Consider the following 18,468-nt stretch of genomic DNA (forward strand, 5'->3'; position numbering starts at 1 on the left):
TACTTAAATTATTTTACACCCAAATGGAGCCAGTTGTTTTTAGCTAAAATTTAATAAACCTGAAATCAATGACCTTTCTCTTACTGAAAGACTGTACTTGGGAAAACTAACTTTCCTAAGAAACATATTTTGGTGAGTAAATGCCAAACAAAGGGCTATTTAAATCTGAACATTTTCTCAATTTATAGCTTGTGAACATTCAGTTCCTAAATTCCCAACTGCTGCCTCATGTATAGAACAGCAGTGCCTTGGTTTAATCACATACCATTGATTTCAGAGTGTCACAGTGATCTCATTGACAGTAATCAATAATAATCCAAAATCAATCAAAACTGCTCTTGCACTATCATTCATCAAATTTGAATATCTCAAAATTAATTGTAGACACACGAAAGAAAAAGAAAATATTTTTTTTAAAAAGGGTACAAAAATAAAAATCAGCAAACTTTGAAAACACAATAGTACATCTCAGTATGCTTCATGCCTGCTGGGGTAAGTTAATGATGAATCATACCTTGCTTTCCCAGCAAAGACTTGGAGATACATTCTTTTTCAAACACAAAAATACACAGCAGCTGAAGGCAGAGGACATACTAGTAAATGATCAAGCATTATTTTATGAACAGCTGTGTTACGTGCTGAATTTAAATGTGTTGCCAGTGTACTACAAAATGCACAAGGATGTTACACTATGAAGAACTGCATGTTTTAAGTTAGCCACTGCACTTTATAGAGCAAGAGAGGATAAAATTACTGAATTTCTGTACAAAAAGCATGAATAGATGTAGCTACTTATCAAAAGAGCTGTTATTGTTGCAGAGGTCTCCTCTCTCAACATAGTCACCTGTAATTTTGTCAAGGTAATAAATCCTTCCATTCACTACAGCACACTCAAAAGCACCCTGCTATTTAATTTAAATGGAAAAAAGGCCCAAAGTGTCTAAAACATTTACTTTTGCTAATGTAAAAGTGCTGGCATTTTACTTCATTCCTGATAAGCCGGTGCCAATGGATGTGATTATTCTTTTCTTATTCAAAGCGTATCAGTAGTTCGAAAGCACTCTCAATCTTATCAGGTGTATGAACAGCACAGTTACTGAAAACAGTTTGTACTGCTCCTCTCTCTTTCTGCCAGGCTATCAGATAAACCCAACTAACTAACCATATTTACACACAATCAAACATAAGCTGTGTCTTCAATATATTGCCGCCTGTCTCTGGCATGCTACAGGTTTTCTGCTTGATGTTAGTTGTACCAAAAACAGCAGCAGTAAATTAGCTTACAATAAAAATACAGCCACTCTATAGCACGTAGCACCACAGGAATGTAGGAAGGAAAAAAAAAGGGGGGGGGGGGGCATGACGACAGAAATTTTGTGAAGTAAGAATGATCACTTCATCTCAATATTTCATAGGTATTTACCTGGTGCTACTTGGAAAAGAGCATGGAAGCAGTAGGATTCAAATGCATTCAAAACATTCCTGACAAGATGACTTAAGAGCAGAGAAATAATTTCTATTTGCTTTTTTGTTTATTTTATTCTCCTGTCCTCTAGGAACTGTCTCTGATTTGCAAAGGGTGAGAAAAAGAAAGAAAGAAAGAAAGGAAGGAAGGAAAATGGTTACAGTGTCTGAAGGCATTTAAATGCCTTTACTGTTTCTGTCTGGAACAAGACCGTGATTTCTCATGATCCAGCCTTCGCCTGGCATTAAAAGACACACCACAAAACCAAAAAACCACTACTCTCCCCCAAATAAGCCCCTCAGCAACTCTCCTTTTCATTCACTGAATGAATCTGTATTCTCAGATACTGAATTTTCAGTGCTAACTACCTAGGAATAATAAAAGATCTACCACTTCAGGCGGGCCACAGCTTTGAAGATGGTGCTTACTGCACAGCCATAGGAAATATGTGCAGAATCTCCCTGCGTTCTTTGCAGAATGACAGCTACAACCTAGTATTGGAAGAGTTAAACAATAACCGGGCCGGGCACGGGGCGCTTTTGGCTAGCTAAATGAAAAGTTCTGGAACGCCGGGAGAAATCCTGAGTTTCAGCTCTTGATTAATTACAGCCTTCTTTAAAAGCTGAAGCTTCAAGTCCCTGCGTGGAGCGCCCCTTCCCAGCACCCCCACCCACTGACAGCCTTTTGCTGAATACCTCTGATGGAGCAGCAAAGGGCAGGCGTGTGCCACCACCTGAGCCCATCTCGTGCTTCTGCCTGGACTCCCGGCGCAGAACTAGCCATCCTCTAGATTTGTAGGAGAACAATGAGCTGAATTAAGCCAAGTGTGCAGTGCCGGGTAATTCGGCCGATTGTTGTTTCTCCATCTGTGACACCGCGGCCTGGTGATTGATGGGACAGGTGTCATTCATGCTAATGTCAGCCACCGACAGTGCCTGCTCAGCTCTTTAAATATCACCCGGCACCAACTGGGCCCAGGCAGCCCCTGCGAGCAGAATGATGGGGTGCCCGCGAGATTCATTCGGTTATTGAGAATCCGACTCTCACCCCTTTAACACTCACGGGAACAGTTGGGCAAAGAGATGGCATTTCATGCCACTTCAAAACATCTAATCTGTCCTACTACGTTAACGGCTGCTATGAGAACATTGCCAGGGAATTCTTTCACTGCTGGGAAAGTGAATATAATTTAGTAGAGGAAATCTTGCATTCATGGAACATTAAACTACCACAGTGAAAAAATTCCACCTTTTGCTCTAAGAATTTTACCATTCTCCAAAGACAATTTTGCTAGCAATCCATGCGTGTTTGCTTTTGGAAACACTCTAAATCTGTTTGGTTTGGTTTTAAGATGGCAAATGAGGTTCACCTTTTATTTTTACTGGATTTTTTTTCCCTTTAAAAAAAAAAGGTTAAAATAATTATGCTAAAGAAAACCTCACAGACTTCCTGAAATTAATTCCTCTGAATACTGTTTTAGCATTAATACTTGTCAACCGAGCATATCACAGTCCATCTAACCAAGAAAATACCAACTTAAACATAAAAGGACACCAGCATTCATCCTCCAAAAAGACAAGAATCAAGTTCTGCGGCCAATTTCAAAACAGAAAAAAAAAAATTCAAAAATAAATAAAGAATATACAGAAAATTGCTTGATCCGTTCTCTCTGTTGCATTTTCAATATACGGAGAATTATACAAACCACCAGTAACTGGCCATACTAAGAGCACAGCTAAGTACATAAAGAAGTACGACTTCACCATTTTGCTAACTATTTTTCTTTATTAGATTTTCCCATCTCATACTTCCTTAAAAATATTCTTACGTGCTTCTTCCAAAAACAGTTCTACAAACAATCCCAGAAATAGGGGGAAAGAGGAAAACAAGCACAATATCATGGGTAAGGATGGACTGAGTAAAACAAGCCACCTCCCCCTCTCCCCACCCGTCCCCGCACCTTTATATGGGAAGGAATTTCAGAAATGCTCAGGAACAAGTTAGCACTACATTTTAGACAGACTTTTTCATTACACTTGCCAGTACCTCTACATCTGCAGGTCTTTAAATTGTTTAATGTCTAGCTGGCCTGGGGGGAGAGGGCTAGCTTATAGTTTTTTAATTCATTTTTACTTTTTTAAAAAAGAAATTTTCTTCTTTTTTTTTTTTAATTTTGCTTTTGGTTGGTTGGTTTTTTTGAGGCCATCCAGAAAAAGCAACAGCAACTCCACATCATCTCACTCTAACTTGCCAATGCCATCAATCTCTGATCACACCTATTAGAATCTTGCTGTAGCCAACACTGCATTTTGCGACAGCTTGACCAGTTGTTTAAGGAAAGAGTGTGTGATGGAGCAAAGCTAAATCGACACATCTGTGATACTTCAGACACCCCTCAGCATGGCTAATATTAATTTGTTTTCTTTGGCTAGGTAAGTGCTGCCAAAACACATTACGTATGGTATGTAGTTCCAATCAAAATGATGAAAAGGAGATGTGCAGTTTTTTTCACTTATAGCAACATGAAAGATACAGAGGAGTAAGAGACATCCACGCTAACCTACAGAGTAATAACCTAAAAAAAACTCAAATCACTTTATGTTCGGTTTCAGAACACAACCCTTTAAGAGAATCTGTCCTCCCACATAACGACTGTAGTTCAAATCTGTAAAGAGGTTTTACTCAGGGAAAGGGAATATGATTTTTCAATATATGATAAAAGGATATATTTAGACTATTCTCACGTGCATAGAGGTAACTCATCATATTTCAGGAGGTTATCATATAAATAAATGTGCACAATTCTGCACAAGGATATTATAAATGGCTTGATTAGACTGAGGACAAGGAACCTCTATTTCATACACCACGACATACTAACTTTCTGCAGTATATGAAGACCCTTCTCCAATTTCATGCTTATTGTTCTGTGTTAGTGTCATGAAAACCATGAATTTATACTTCTAATAGTATTTTTTTTTGCCTTGTAAATTATTTTGATCTAAATCAGGAAATTCCATCTAGATTTCATACAAACTCATAATGATAAGAATTAGACATTTAGCAGTAAAGAAAAACAGCCTATACTTGTCTTACACTCCGTAAAATATCTACTACCTATATCGCTCTAACTTTCATTAGGATGTTAATAGAAATTTTTTTCCTAGCAAGTATAGGAAGATGAAGCAAAAAAATAGTAGAATTTCAATTTTAAAAGAAGTGGGAAATGATGCTGTGATTAAAAAGCTATGCTCCTTAAAAGAGGAAAATAATTGGAAATTAGACAAGATTCTCTTTAATGCAAACCTGCTATATTAAGGAACAGCAAAGAGAAGAGCCCTTCTTTGAAGGAAATACAAATTAATTGAAAAACATTACAAGCATTATGTAAACAAACCCAAGAGATTTAAACCTTCTGTAACACAGCAAATAAATTGTTTCACAAGACATACATGTCAAAAGGCGGTGCTGCACCGTATCTATCGAAGTTACTCTCCAAAGTGCTACTGAAAAGGTAAAACAACATCCTTTCAAAATAATTAAGCAATACTATCTGAAATAGCAGTACATAATTCAGTTTATTATTTTAATTTAATGTTTCGCAGTATTTTTACTTCTGGACAAGCAAACAGTAACAAAAAAAAACCCTATAGGATTTTTGGTGAGGACTAAGGGCCATTCAAGTGGAATGTGTATTTTATATTTTTGTCTGAATACATCATGATTTATATTAACAACCATATGTAGGAGGCTTCTCCCCCCTAAAAATAATTATATTCTTTAGGTGTAAACATAACTGTGTGTCCAAGGACACATGTAGCTGAAAAAACAGTTCCCTGATTAAGAGCCAAAACTTACAGGAATATGAATAAATATTAGTCATGTAAATTATTTGGAAGAGAAAATTTGTATTAAAAAATACAGCATCTTTTAAAAGCAAAACTGTGAGTACAAATACAGAAAATGCTAGACTACATGGAAAATCTGATATAAAAACAGGTGAAAATGCTTTATCTACATTGCTGGCCAGCTCTCTCTTCTCATGGATAAGAAAAAAATAAACACATAAAAGCAGCAGGTTTTTGACAAGCAACTGCATACAGGGAAGTTCCATAGCTCTGCATATACTTACTGTTATACATGTCTGTGTGCGTACACACTATAAGAGCTGTACATTGCCAAAATTGTGTACGGAATACACTATATACCTGGAACACACACACATACATAGATATATCTGTATTTTGAACTCAAAACTTGCTGTGCATAGACAGAGGCTTTCCATGTAAAACGTAAATATATAAAACAAAACCACACATATACATGCTTCTACAGATTTTACTGTATGAACGTATGATTGCCTAGCTCAAGTCTAAAAGTAAAAGAAGACAGACAAAATGTAAAAGAACATGTAATAAGTGGAATGTCAAGCTGCAGCGACTGTTGGTGTCATCCCTGCACTATCAAACATACATATGAGTATGATTGGAGGCAGAGAGGCTAAATATTTCACTGTCAGAGCATGTTGAGAAACGCAATTCATTTCTCTCTCATGTGCTTTAGGACAATGACAATTTAATACAAGGCCAGTGGATGTAAAAGAGATAAAAACTGAACAAACTGGCCTGGCATAATCACAGATTTCCTCTAGAGAGCCTGGTAGCGTGAGGCTCATATGCACTTGTAACGGATCAACATTTTATTGTTTCTTCCCTCCATGAATTTGCTATGAAGAAGAATTCACAGCAAAGCTTATCTTAGAGGCTACTTTAAGCTTCAATAGGAGCAAGAGTTCCTCCTTTTTTTTTTCCCCACTTATCATATGCATTTCACTTATCTTAAGCAAAAAATAATTATCTGAGATACTTCCTTAAAAGGTTCAAATAAGTGTTTTTTTCATCCCTACTTACACTTCCACTGGGGTGCAAGCAACCTCCCTGTAGGTCAAGGGTCAGTTCTTTAAAAACATTCCATAAAATGAATAATCATGTCACTTATAAATAATTCATATTTTTATACAATAATTTTTCCATCATAATTTCGCTCTGTAACATACAGAAGTAGCAGCATAGCATATGGACTGACGTATCTGTGAGAATAGACATATCATACTTTTTAGCTACTCTAAGCAAAGTAGGCTTCAAGTATTGTTAAATATTATCATAGACAAGTTACCTTCTGTATTTGATGAATAGCACCATGTATTTGAAATTAATTGCAAAAGTAGGGTTGGCTAATGAGGCGGCCCTTATCTTTTCTCAGCAGTGCAAGCACAAGTATTTTTCTGCTGGCTCAATATTTTTTAAATGCCCAAAGTGCTATTAACTAAGTTGAAATCTGATTAAAATATGAACGCTAAAATATTCACAACAGCTAATGCAGCTACAAAAAAAATAAACCTAAAGAAATTCTTATCTCTTTTCTTATCATTAAGCATGTGTTTTGAAAAATAATAATTAAATAAATTGTTCCCTACAGATTCTTCCAGTTGTTTTGCTTCCCATTAGCATCTTTGAAAACAGTTTGGTATGACAATAGTTATTCTTTATTATGGAACTATGGGGATGGCGCCCTTATACCCGCCTCGGTTTAAACAGAAATTCGTAGGAAATGTTAAAGAACTGTTAGAAAAAGGACAGCGTGCCTTAGGAAAAAATGGGTGGAAAAAAGTACGGGAAAAAATGATCAGCCATTCAAGAGAATTAATGGATATCCACAAGGGCTTTGCTAATAACACGGGTTAATTACCGCTGCAACGCACCAGGCTCAGTAAATAAAAGAGCACAACCATAAACACATTAAAATGAGCAACCATCACTAAAAGAGGGGCAAGCCCCCGTAAATGAAAAGCTGTCAGGCGGGCATTTCAGCACAAACCCTTTATACTTTCTGCAGGATTTAAAAACTTGCCAGCAGGCTCTCAAAACCAAAAAAGCAAAGCCCTATGACAGAGAAGGGAGACTGGCCCAAGGCCTGCCTGCTGCCCAAGGGGTAACACGGGCAGAGCCTGTTCACTCACCCACACCTGGGGGCTGCCTCCCACACCCAGCTGCGTGCCAGCTACACACTGGGTACCTGGACAGAGGCCTGGAGACTTTTGACTTTCATATTAACTTCGGGGTCTATTTCTTAATAACAACTGTACATAGCTATCTAATGAGACAAATGCATAAGGTTAAAGATCTCCACAGCCTGGAGAAACTGTGGAGTGGAATCAAGGGCTGCTACCCACTCCACAAAGAAGCATTCTTCGGTCCCCCCCTTTCCTCCCTTTAAAAATGAAAGCCACTTCTACAAAATTCTTGGGGAATTAGAAGCTGTGCCAAAATATTTTAAAGAAGAGTGAAACTGACGCGAACTCTTTTATGTTCAGCATATAATCACCTCTCACCCACGCTCACACACAAAAATATATATATATTTAACATGCTGATGCATGTGAGTATACACGCACACTCGTATTCATCCATACACAAACAACCCAGACTCACTCGCAGGGTAACTCCACAGAGCATTCCCACACTGCAACATGAGAACGGTTAGAAAAACATAAAACATGTATACCGACCATCGTTGTACTGAAGTATGCACACGATGTGATGCCTATGTCCACTTTTTAAATGTTACAGCCATTCTGCACAATATTTATTTCTTGCTATCTGTGTATTTTACCGGTTTCACTGTAGGATGAAAATCTATGTACGCTGTAACAGCTGAATTTGTTTCACATTTAAACGCTGTTGCACATTTTTAAATGGAGAAAGCAGGGAAACTGCTGAGGGTTCAAATTAATGAAATACAGTCAACCACAAAGGGCAAATGTACACAGTGTACAGAAGCTCTCCAGAGTTACAAGTCTCCACAGTTTTCTATGTTTGGCATTCAGAGATCACGTTTAAATTTACTAAACTAGTCCCGTTCTCACCCCCTGCCTTTTTTTGGAGTGTTTCAATTGCCTTTCCTTCTTCCAACAGCTGTGACAACTGTTAAAACAGTCAGTAAAATTAAGTCCGCTCTATAATCCTTTAGTCAACGTTACATTTTAATCAGAGGTTGAAGGAGATTTCACGTTATGAACACACTGATTCATTTAGAATGATTAAACTGACACATATGTCAAAACGAGCAGATATATTTATTGCATCTGTTAGCTTATTAACTATTAGTAATTATTAGTGTTATTGTTATTGCTGAAAAAGCAAAAAAGCCAAGGTTGCAGCTGGCTTTAAGTTATTGCATTCTTTAACATGCTCTGCCTTAAAATCAAAGCATACCTAGTGACGGTCAGACAGATCTCTGTGCACTCCCAAAACATTTGGACAATTTTTAGCTCAAATCGTCTCTGCCCTCATCCATAACGTAAGAACTCAGAACCTACTGTATTTATTTTGTATGTCCTTATGCCTGTTATGTGCATACGCATGTGACAATGTATAGCCAAACCACAATTACTATGAATATTAATAACATGTAAAACTCTAGGGTTTATTAATTGAGACAGAGAAGCAGATACGTTTCTGAACATTAGTTATTTCTCTGTGTTGACTCAATCACACATGCCTCAAACCCGACGCTCGGACAATTTATTGGGAGTGTTTTAAGATTAATTTTAATTGAGCCAAAGAGGAAGAAAAAATTAGTTTGAATCTTGCACCACAGCCAAAAAGACATGTGCCCCGATTTCATTTAAATGCATCTACTCTAAGAGGCTTATCTAAACTAATCATTCAAATTAGCTGTAAGAAGGTAAATTCAAGAAAGCTCCTTTGGGGGGGGGGGGGAAACACACACACACACAAAAAAACCCACAGCACGAAAAACCCCAACTTAACGTCTTTTCAGGTATTTTATAAAAAAAACCTGTCACTTGGTAAAAGCTGTGCAAACTGCATTCTTAGGAAGCTATCTTACGCTACAGAGCAGCTCGCAGTGCACTGACCTATAAACCACATCAGAGAGGGCATCCTACCTCTGTTTATTTCCTTCCATTTACTCCGGAACATCACAGCGGGGCTCCCTGCCTCCCCTTCCCAAACTGTGTTCCTGCGAGCCAGGCTATGCGTTACTTCCCGAATTATTTCACCAAATATGCGTTCACCGCAATTCACTTTTCATCTCCGGCTTAATTACAAGCAGCAATGCAATATGCAGACAGTAAGGACAGCTAGTGGGCATCTACCTATAATACACTGTCACCTCTCAGCACAGCCTTCCCCCAGACTGCGCCTAGGCGATGCTGGCTATTCGCTTGGGTTTTTCCTTCGGTGTTACTGTCACTCTTGGCGTAATACGAAGGCGCAGCTACGTAAGTGCCTCGACATAAAGAAAAATGAATCGGTGACAGCTCCCGTGATATACTAATATTTAATCCCGGCTGTGGGCTGAAGCCAAGTCCGGGAGCCACTCGCCAGCCCCACACCGCCTGCTTTCGCGCCGGCGCCCCGCTCCCCGCCGGAGACGCTCCGCCAGGTAGCCACCAAGTGCCGGCCGAGAACTGCGGCTCGTTAAAAAGTGTTTTGCTGCTTTTTGGAGGGAAAAGCAAGAGCAGAGAGCCACGCCGTGCGGCACGGAGCCCCGCAAAAGTGCCGACACCCCCCCACAACCCCCCACCCCCGGCGGCTCACGCTGCCCGTCCGGAGCGGCGCCTCCCGGCAGGGCGGCCGTTCCCTCAGGGCAGCGCGGCGCCCGGCCGCTCCCGCCCGTCGCCCCAGCGGCGGGCGGGCGGGAGGAGGGGTTCCCTCCCTCCCTCCCGGCTCACGCCCGGCGCTGCCAGGGCAGCGGGCGCACCTGTCAGACCGCAAGCGCCGGGGCAGGCGGCGGGGCCGGGCGCTCGCCCGCCGACAGCACCACTCCTCCCCGCCGCGGAGCGCTCCGCTGCCGGGCGCCTCCCGCCCGCTCGCCCCCCCCGCCCCCGGCGCGCAGCCGCCGCGCAGTGCCCCGGGCCGGGCCGGGCCGGGCCCGACGCCCCCGCGACGGCTCACGCCCGCGGCCCCGGCACAGCGTTACCTGCAGCGGCGTCTAGGCGCCTGTCATGTTTTGGGGCAGGCGGCGGCGGTGGTGGGGTGGGGGCGGGGAGCGGTACCTACTCTTCCTCGTAGTGCAGGGAGAGCGGCTCCGGCAGGCAAAGTTCTACCGAATCCATGTGCGCCCGGCGACCATTCTTCGTGCGCCCCCGCGGTAAATCAAAGTTTCCGTGGCCGAGCGCCGCGCACTTGGCAGGACTGCTCGCTCCGGCGGCGGCGGCGGCAGGCACGGCCAGTTGGGACCAAAAGCTCGCCCGCGCGCCTAATCAAGGACTTAAAGCCCCGCTCGGAGCTCATGAATATGAAGTAGGGCTTTACATATGCAGTCCCCCCGGCCCGGGGGGACGGCGGATTGGTGGGGCGGCGGCCAATCAGGCGCCAGGGGCGCCGGGGCGGCCCGGCGCGCGGGCACGGCGGCAGGTAGAGGGGTGGGGACGGGGGAGCGGCCTGAGGCGGCGGCGGCGGCGGCCGGGGCAGAACCCGCCGACATGTCCGCGCCGCCGGCCCGCCCGCGCCGCCCTCCTTCCCTCCCTCCCCTCCCAGCCTGCCGGCTCCAACTTGGAGCGCAGTTCGGCGGGTACCTCGGCAGGCTCCCGGTTCAGGGCGCGTCAAAGGAGAGGATGAAGTTCTCGCCGCCGTGGCCGGTTGCGGCGGTGGGCCGTGGCGGTCGGGGCCGGGACCGGGACCGGGGCCGGCCGGGCTCGGCTCTCGGCGTCGCTCTCCTGACCGCCGCCTCCCTAACCTTTGGAACTGCTGGGCGCCGGGGGAAAATAAATCATAATAACACCAGGTGCAGCCTGCCGGAGCGTCCGGGTAACTCAACTTTTCATTGTCATCCGAGTTGGGGGGGGGGGGGGGGGGGGGGAGCGGGGGGCGGGCTGGGATTTTGTTATGTAGGATTATATATAAATAGAGAGATTATACAAATATATAAAATGTATAATATATATATAAATATATAATTATCTATTTAACATTTAAAAGCCTCATTTCGTACTTACTAAAAGGGGGCATCCCTAACAAAACGAGCACTGAAATCCATTCCTTAACGGCAGGGGTGCAAACTGGGAGCGTATACAGGAATCTGGGTTCCTATAGGGGTATCTGGGTTCCTATACAGGTTAGCTATATCTTAACAGGGGTCCGTTTAAGGTGCATGCCCCTGTGCGGATGTTTAGATGTATATCTTTAGATACAGTGAAGAGAAATAAAAGCTCCCGAACTGACCAATTTCTCCTGTAACTGTGGAGGGATTACAGTGGACTAACTCAGCCTGCCTCATTTTAAGAAGATAAGGACTGCGCTGTAGTAGGTCTGCATTAGTAAACCTGGGAGTGTGAATAGATCGCTACAGGGTTTGGGGTTTTGTAAAGTAAATTTTGCCGAACTAAAAGGGAAATAAGCACGTAGCGCTTGTCATGTGCCTGCAGAAACATCACCAAGCCGAATTCCAGCAAACCTCTGCTTAGAGCCAGCTCAGAGTTGCTCGTCGCTGTCATATGAAAGGTCCCCGATTAAACTTGTTCCAAGAAAATCGCCATACTCAAATTTAGAGACACTGTTTGCACTGAAGCACACGCGCATACCCTGTTTTGAAAGGATCAGTAATAATTGGGGGTGCATTTTTCCTCTCAAAAGCTACTATTTTTCCTTAATATTACAACTAAGACACCGTGCTTATTTTCCAGGTTCAAAGTGTTTCTGCCCTTACCAGTGCAAACAGATGCAGGCTATTTCTGGCAAGGAAAACAAACGCACGGGAAAGACCATAATTTTTTAGAATTCAGCTCAATTCTTACAAAATCTTTTGTGACTGGAGACCTAACATGGTGCAAATGGCAATCTTTTAGATCAGAACAAATCAGTGCACACCCTCAGAATGCATTAATACCATTCACAAATGGGAACGCAAAGGCGCTCTCCAAATACGTTTCACAGCATTTTACCAAATAAATACAGCAACAGAACCCAATTCCAAAATATGTAAGTTCTACAGACATGTTTGTGTATGTTTACAGCAGAGAGATTCCGTTGTTACGCATTTAACCTTATGTGAAGACTGGGCCTGCTTCCTACAAACCTGTTATAAATACATGCAAGTTTAGGAATCGGAACTCACACAGCAAAACTACAGCTGAGACTACTGTATAAAAGCAGGTAGTAAAAGCTTAATTACCAGTAGCATTATGCTGTCTATATTGTTAAATGTGAACTCTGTAATTAAGATGTAAATTCGCTTGTGAGCAGTGAATTAAAAAGCTCTGAATGTAGGGTAAAATCGAAGTACTCTGTAGAAACAGAGACAAAAAAAATCAGGTTTTATCAAATTTTAAAATGAGAGGCATTTAATCATGTTACTGTATTAGAATGTCGTCTTTAAGTTAAATATATTAAAATGTAAATATGATAAATACAGATTCTGGAATCAGATCAGAACTTGAATATGATGTCTTTATGTACAGGTATCTGTATTCCTATATAAACCCAAAATACAGTTCCTACAAACTGATTTACATGTGCATATTGGCAAAACATGAAAATACAAATATATTGTTTGTACTGGCTGTCTGAGTGTCTGTTTATAGATTTATACCCAAAATTGCTATTTTTCAATGTTTTTATGCTAAAATGCCTTCAAATCTTTTCAGGCGTATGTGTTTTCTTATTTAAAAATCACCTATAATGAATCCCTATACATGAGTAATTTGATAAGGTCACTTTTCCGTATTAAGTTCCCTGGAATACACCCTCCTTAAAATACCACAGCTAATCCATCTTGAAACTTACCAAAGCAGAGGTTAGCTTGGTTTCTACTTTTGTTCACTATCTCCTAAGATTATATATTTATGTTCAGGTACTGAAATATGATGGTCTCTTTCCTTCTCTCATGGTCTGTCTGCCTGTAAGCCCTCCTTTTCATGCTCCCACAGCTTCCGCTACCTTGTTGGCTTGTTGCCCTCCTCTACACCCCCAAATAACACGTTTTTTCTCTCCCCCTGTGAACCATCACTACCTTTCTATCAACCATCTTTCATCCAAGCAAGCGGCTCTCTTCCCTGCCAGTGCTGCTTCTTGGAGAACTGTACTTTGCATGTTGATAAACAAAGCAGTTGGCTTCTTCCCCCGGGACTGAAGTGTCACCTCCACCAGCCTGGGGCCTGGAATTCCAGCTACATTCTTGAACTTGGGTTTCACAGTTACTGATCAGTTTGGGGAAGGGAAAAAAGATAAGAAAGAGATTACAGCCACAAATAAACTGGGGCTAAGCGTAGCTTCAGTTTCTCAAGCTTATATGTAGAAATAAATAAAAATAGTCATAGGATAAAGAAAAAAAAAAAGGCAGAACAGGTATTAGTATACCGAATTTTATCAGGGGATATAGAATAAGAACATGCATGCAAACACACATCTGCACTGACTTATCAAAACCTACAGTGCAAAATCTTACCACAAGGAGTCTATACAAAACAGTGGTAATGGAATCAGAGAGGGGAAGGAAAAAAAATCCTCATGAGTGCCTGTACCAGTCAAGGGGCATTACTGAGCAGCACCTACATTTCCATGTCTCTCTGTGCATATAATTTTTCCCATGTGCTGAACAGAACACCTTTAAGCATCTTCGCGTTTAAATACTGTAGACATTTCAAGGCATCCAAACAGCCAGATTCTTAAAACACAACTACCTCAAGGCAACCGAAGAAGTAAGATTCAGTGGCGCTTCACAGAAGCCACACAGTGCGTTGTGTCAAATGTCTATTTACCAGAAGGAGCAACAAGCTCGAGCCATCTGGGAAGGAGCAAGAATATGAAAGAGTCTATTAGCTGCTGAGAATTTAGTTCAAAACGAGTACGCTGGTACTTTGACAGAAATGCACCGTACAACATGGCACCTTATTTGTAGTCTGGTTGGAAAATATCACATTGTTAAGAGTTTGAAATAAATATCCACGTATCATCAAATATGTGATTTTCTCTTTATTCACAGCAACTAATTAAAGAAACACAACTCGGATGCGCTGTGCTACAGTGAGATCAACATTAGAACAATATTGTCACTGTCTGCTGGTCTTTTGCCTTTCGTGCTTCTCACTGGAAGGCACTTGGTGCATCCCTGGATATACAGCTAATGAGTTAAAAAACCCAAAGTTCCAAATTCTGCTCACCTGTTTGTACATCGTGGGACAAACTGTAGCAGGTTATTACTTTAAAGCCATCTGCTGCTTCAATCTGTACGTAGCATTAATCACCCCTCATTTTGATCTTAAAGAAAAAAGCTCTCATAACGCAATCTCCGAATGCTCCTCAGAACTTTTCCACAGTACACTCACAGATACACAGAGCAAGGCTTTTAGCTTTTGCTGCTACACTCAGTTCCAGCATATAAAAAAATATCTCTGTGAAATAACAGCAATTGCCTTACCACATTACCGAACTACATTCAATTCATCTGGTCTGAAATAAATACTCCATATTTTCTCCTCCTTTTATTTTCAAGGGCATGGGTATTTAAATGACTGCCTTCACTGGTACAGAATAGAAACCGTTCACATTGCTATAAATGAAAATTACTGTCTTGACAAAACACCTTTTCCAAAGCCTCTGACAAAAAGAAAGAAGACACAACAACAACAAAAAAAAAAAAAAGAAAAAGAAAGGGAGCTACACGCACATTGCGTGTCACCCACTGAAAAAGGTCTGCTCCCTAAAGATAACTCAGGCACACACTTCAATGTGGATATCCCACTATTACCCCAAGCTCTTTTTTTAGTGTAAGTTTCTTCAGAGAAGCTGAAGTGCATTACTGTCTCAGACAGCCAAGGATAAGATGACTGAGGGAATTCAGTTGCTCTGTTTAATTAATACAGGATTATTTCACTTTCATTTTGCGAAGCTAATAATATGACTGGTGGAATGTCAGTAAAAATTAAATCATAAACTAGTGCAGTACCAAAGGGAAAACTTACTTTAGTTATGGAGTATTCCCAGCAGAAATCTTGAAAATCTTATACATATTTACACTGATAAAATACCACATGTACTTCATGGGATACTGCAAGCTTTCTACAATCCTTGTGGCATGTATTTACAGAGCAAGAGTTAACGTTTTGAGATTATACATTAATAAATGAGTTGCAGTTATATTGTTTCTTGAATGTTAAGCACCACATACTAAACGCAGGAACACGTTCAAGGTCAATGTCCTATTTTAGACCTTTTCAGCAGCTGTGATATTATGATAATCACACTTAAAATATTCCTATAGAAAGAGTAAATTAGCCCTTTTCACAAGAAGGATTATTACGATAAACAACAAATCTGAAAGAGAACAAATTCAGATTCCCCCCCACCCAATGCAATAAATTGCAGTCCCTTACTGTGATGGCTTTTCTATCCAGGAATTAAAAAAAAAAAAAATTTAAAAAAATCCACAGTATTCTGCACTTGCATTACCTTTTTGGTTTTTTGGAGGCCTCACCTATGTAAAAATGCCTTCCTTAAAGAGCGCTTATGCTTTCTGTTAGAACCAAAACATTCCAATTGACACCCCATTCTATCACCTACATTGCAGTTAAATGTAATATCCCACAGAACCAGAAGGGAAAGAAGAAAACTTAGCATCAGCAGCCATTCCTAAGCAAGATTAGGGGTTTAGCTCCATCTAATTGAGGGATGAGATGTGTCCCTCAATGGGTCTCTTCCTGCTCCCCCACCAGCCCTTCTACCTGCCTGCAAGCTCAAAGTGCTAAAAATAGAAGAAGAAGAAGAAGAAGAAGATGGAGCGTAAATATTTCCCCAGTGAAAACACCAATAATCTTTACTGTGAGCTGACATAAATTGCTTGTTACACTGCCCTAGGATATCATGGCTTGAAGCGAGAGTGCGCGCACACACACGCACGCACGGAGCCGCCAACCATCCTCAAAGCTTTTGTAACGTGTATTTGTGCATGTGCATGTCGCAGAGGCTCCTACGACATCTGACGTGGAGCCGGTACACCTGCTGTACAAAACACATTCTCTCTAGCCTGCCTTTTTTTCTCCCCTGCCCACCCCCGACTGTCCCAGCCCACTTTCCATCCCTCTTCCTTTTTCTCCCCCTGCTCCCCCTCCACTCCGTTCACTCTGGCATTTTTATTATTAATGTTATTGCTATTATTACTGTCCAAGCATAAGCTGATCCACAGGGGAGCCTGTGTAATTTAACCCCTCAAGCACTAAATTCCTTCACATGTGCCAAAGACACAGGTTTGTTGTTGCCTCCAGCAATATCCCAGGAAGACGAGTGATGGCGGTGTCATATCATCACACAGTGACTTAATCTATTGCGACACCCAGGGAACGGGTAAGTGAAGAGATTTACAGAACATGCTCTCTGACTGAATACAAAACGTTATCCCCTTTACCAACAAACCCAAGTCACATGAAACAGAGTGAAACAAATTTTGCCCTCCTATGGCTCATCGTTTCCATGACTCTGCTTTATCCAGTCCTACCACGGCATTAGTTGTCCCACTGTACATCATCTAGCTATGCAATACTTTTTACAACATTTTTTTCTCCCTCCTTTGTTCTTCCTGTGTTCTCTGATTAACAAACAGCCAGATCATGTTGAACTGCCAAGTAACATAGCCTCAGAAATCTTTTATCCGTACACTAGATGACTGGAACCATCACTTACATCAGGGTTATCTCTACATGCTGTCTTTATGTTGTCTGACATGTAATGCATGCTTTTTGAAACAATAGATTAAAGGAGTTGCACTTTTTAAAGGTGCGAGGAACACTAAGCACTCAGTTTAGCTACAATAAATACTGACAAGCAGTAAAGCATCTATTTTAAGTACTGAAAACCAAAACAACCTGATCTGCTTGTCAAGCAGGGACTTTCCACACGGGTGTCCTACTTTTGTTATGCGTAACTATCAAGGAAGAATTCAATCTAATATAGAAATATATAACTCTTCCTTCCAAGATCGAGGTGAGATTCTCTGTCTTCTAGCATTTCACTGACCTGGGAAGCAAGAATTTGGTTCAGAATTAATACTGGAGACAAATGAGGCTAGTGAAATGTCCTCAGCTCAGGATAATCTGACTGTGCTGGTGAATCAAAGGCTTCACCATGGGAAATTAACAGCTCTGAAACAGTCAGAAGAAACTGGTAACAAAGGTTGAGTTCAGGAGCTCAAGAGTAAACAAATCCTTGCTCCCCATAAGGTACTAGCTACCCTTAACTCATCTCTAGACACCTCAGATCAAAAGCAGGTAGAGACTTCCATAATGAAGGCCACTGAAATCTGTCCCTGTTGTAAATAGATTTTTTTTTTCCTGTATACATGCTTTCTTTTAAATGCACGTATCAGCTGACTGACTGAGCCCTTAATATTGTAAACTTTGTATACAGGCATATGTAGACTCCAGGTCAAGTATTTTCTTGGACATGCAAGTATGCATGCAAACCAAGCACAGGTAGGCATTAGTTAAGCACATCTTGTGCTTTTCCCCAGTCATTAACATGAAGACACTCTAAATAAAGGTTGTCACGGACATACAGCTCCCAGATGGGTAAACTCTATGGTTCCAGCAGTTGCAAAGAAACATGGAATTCACCACCAATTGCCCTTTTCCTATGTCCTACAGCTCCATCCTCCTGAAAGTCAAAGATCTGATGGTCTTAAAGGAAGCCTTTACAGAACATATCAGGGTGCGCTGAGATGTTGTTCACCACTCCTATATTCATTTCCCACTTAGCGGTGCGTGGAAGGTCTGGAATACCAGTCAAAAATATGTCAGTATACACCAATACAAGTGCAACAACCCTGATGTCTCACTAACATTTAATGGGATCATATTAACATCTTTAACACGTAAGAATTGCACATTAACAAAAATGCTTGTGTTACATTATTACAATTAAAACATTATTTTCTGGCTATATTAGTAAATATGATTAAAGGAGACAATATAATTGTAACAACATCCT

The 18,468-nt window shown here is 41.3% G+C and overlaps 1 protein-coding gene across 2 annotated transcripts in view; it reads right to left on the bottom strand.

The window, feature by feature from the left end:
- Positions 1-18,468, bottom strand: part of ESRRG (estrogen related receptor gamma) — a 371,798-nt gene that overhangs the window by 151,843 nt on the left and 201,487 nt on the right. Inside the window, exon 1 of one of the 2 annotated variants that reach the window (XM_086460630.1) lies at positions 10,552-10,607. The exons of the other annotated variant lie outside the window; for it this stretch is intronic. Within the exon in view, the coding sequence (XP_086316756.1) occupies positions 10,552-10,607 (56 nt within the window). Of the gene's footprint in view, positions 1-10,551; positions 10,608-18,468 lie in introns of those variants that run through there. 2 annotated transcript variants of the gene reach the window in all.

The sequence above is a fragment of the Leptosomus discolor genome, chromosome 2 (assembly GCF_034619465.1).
Source record: "Leptosomus discolor isolate bLepDis1 chromosome 2, bLepDis1.hap2, whole genome shotgun sequence".
NCBI classification, from domain to species: Eukaryota; Metazoa; Chordata; class Aves; order Leptosomiformes; family Leptosomidae; genus Leptosomus; species Leptosomus discolor.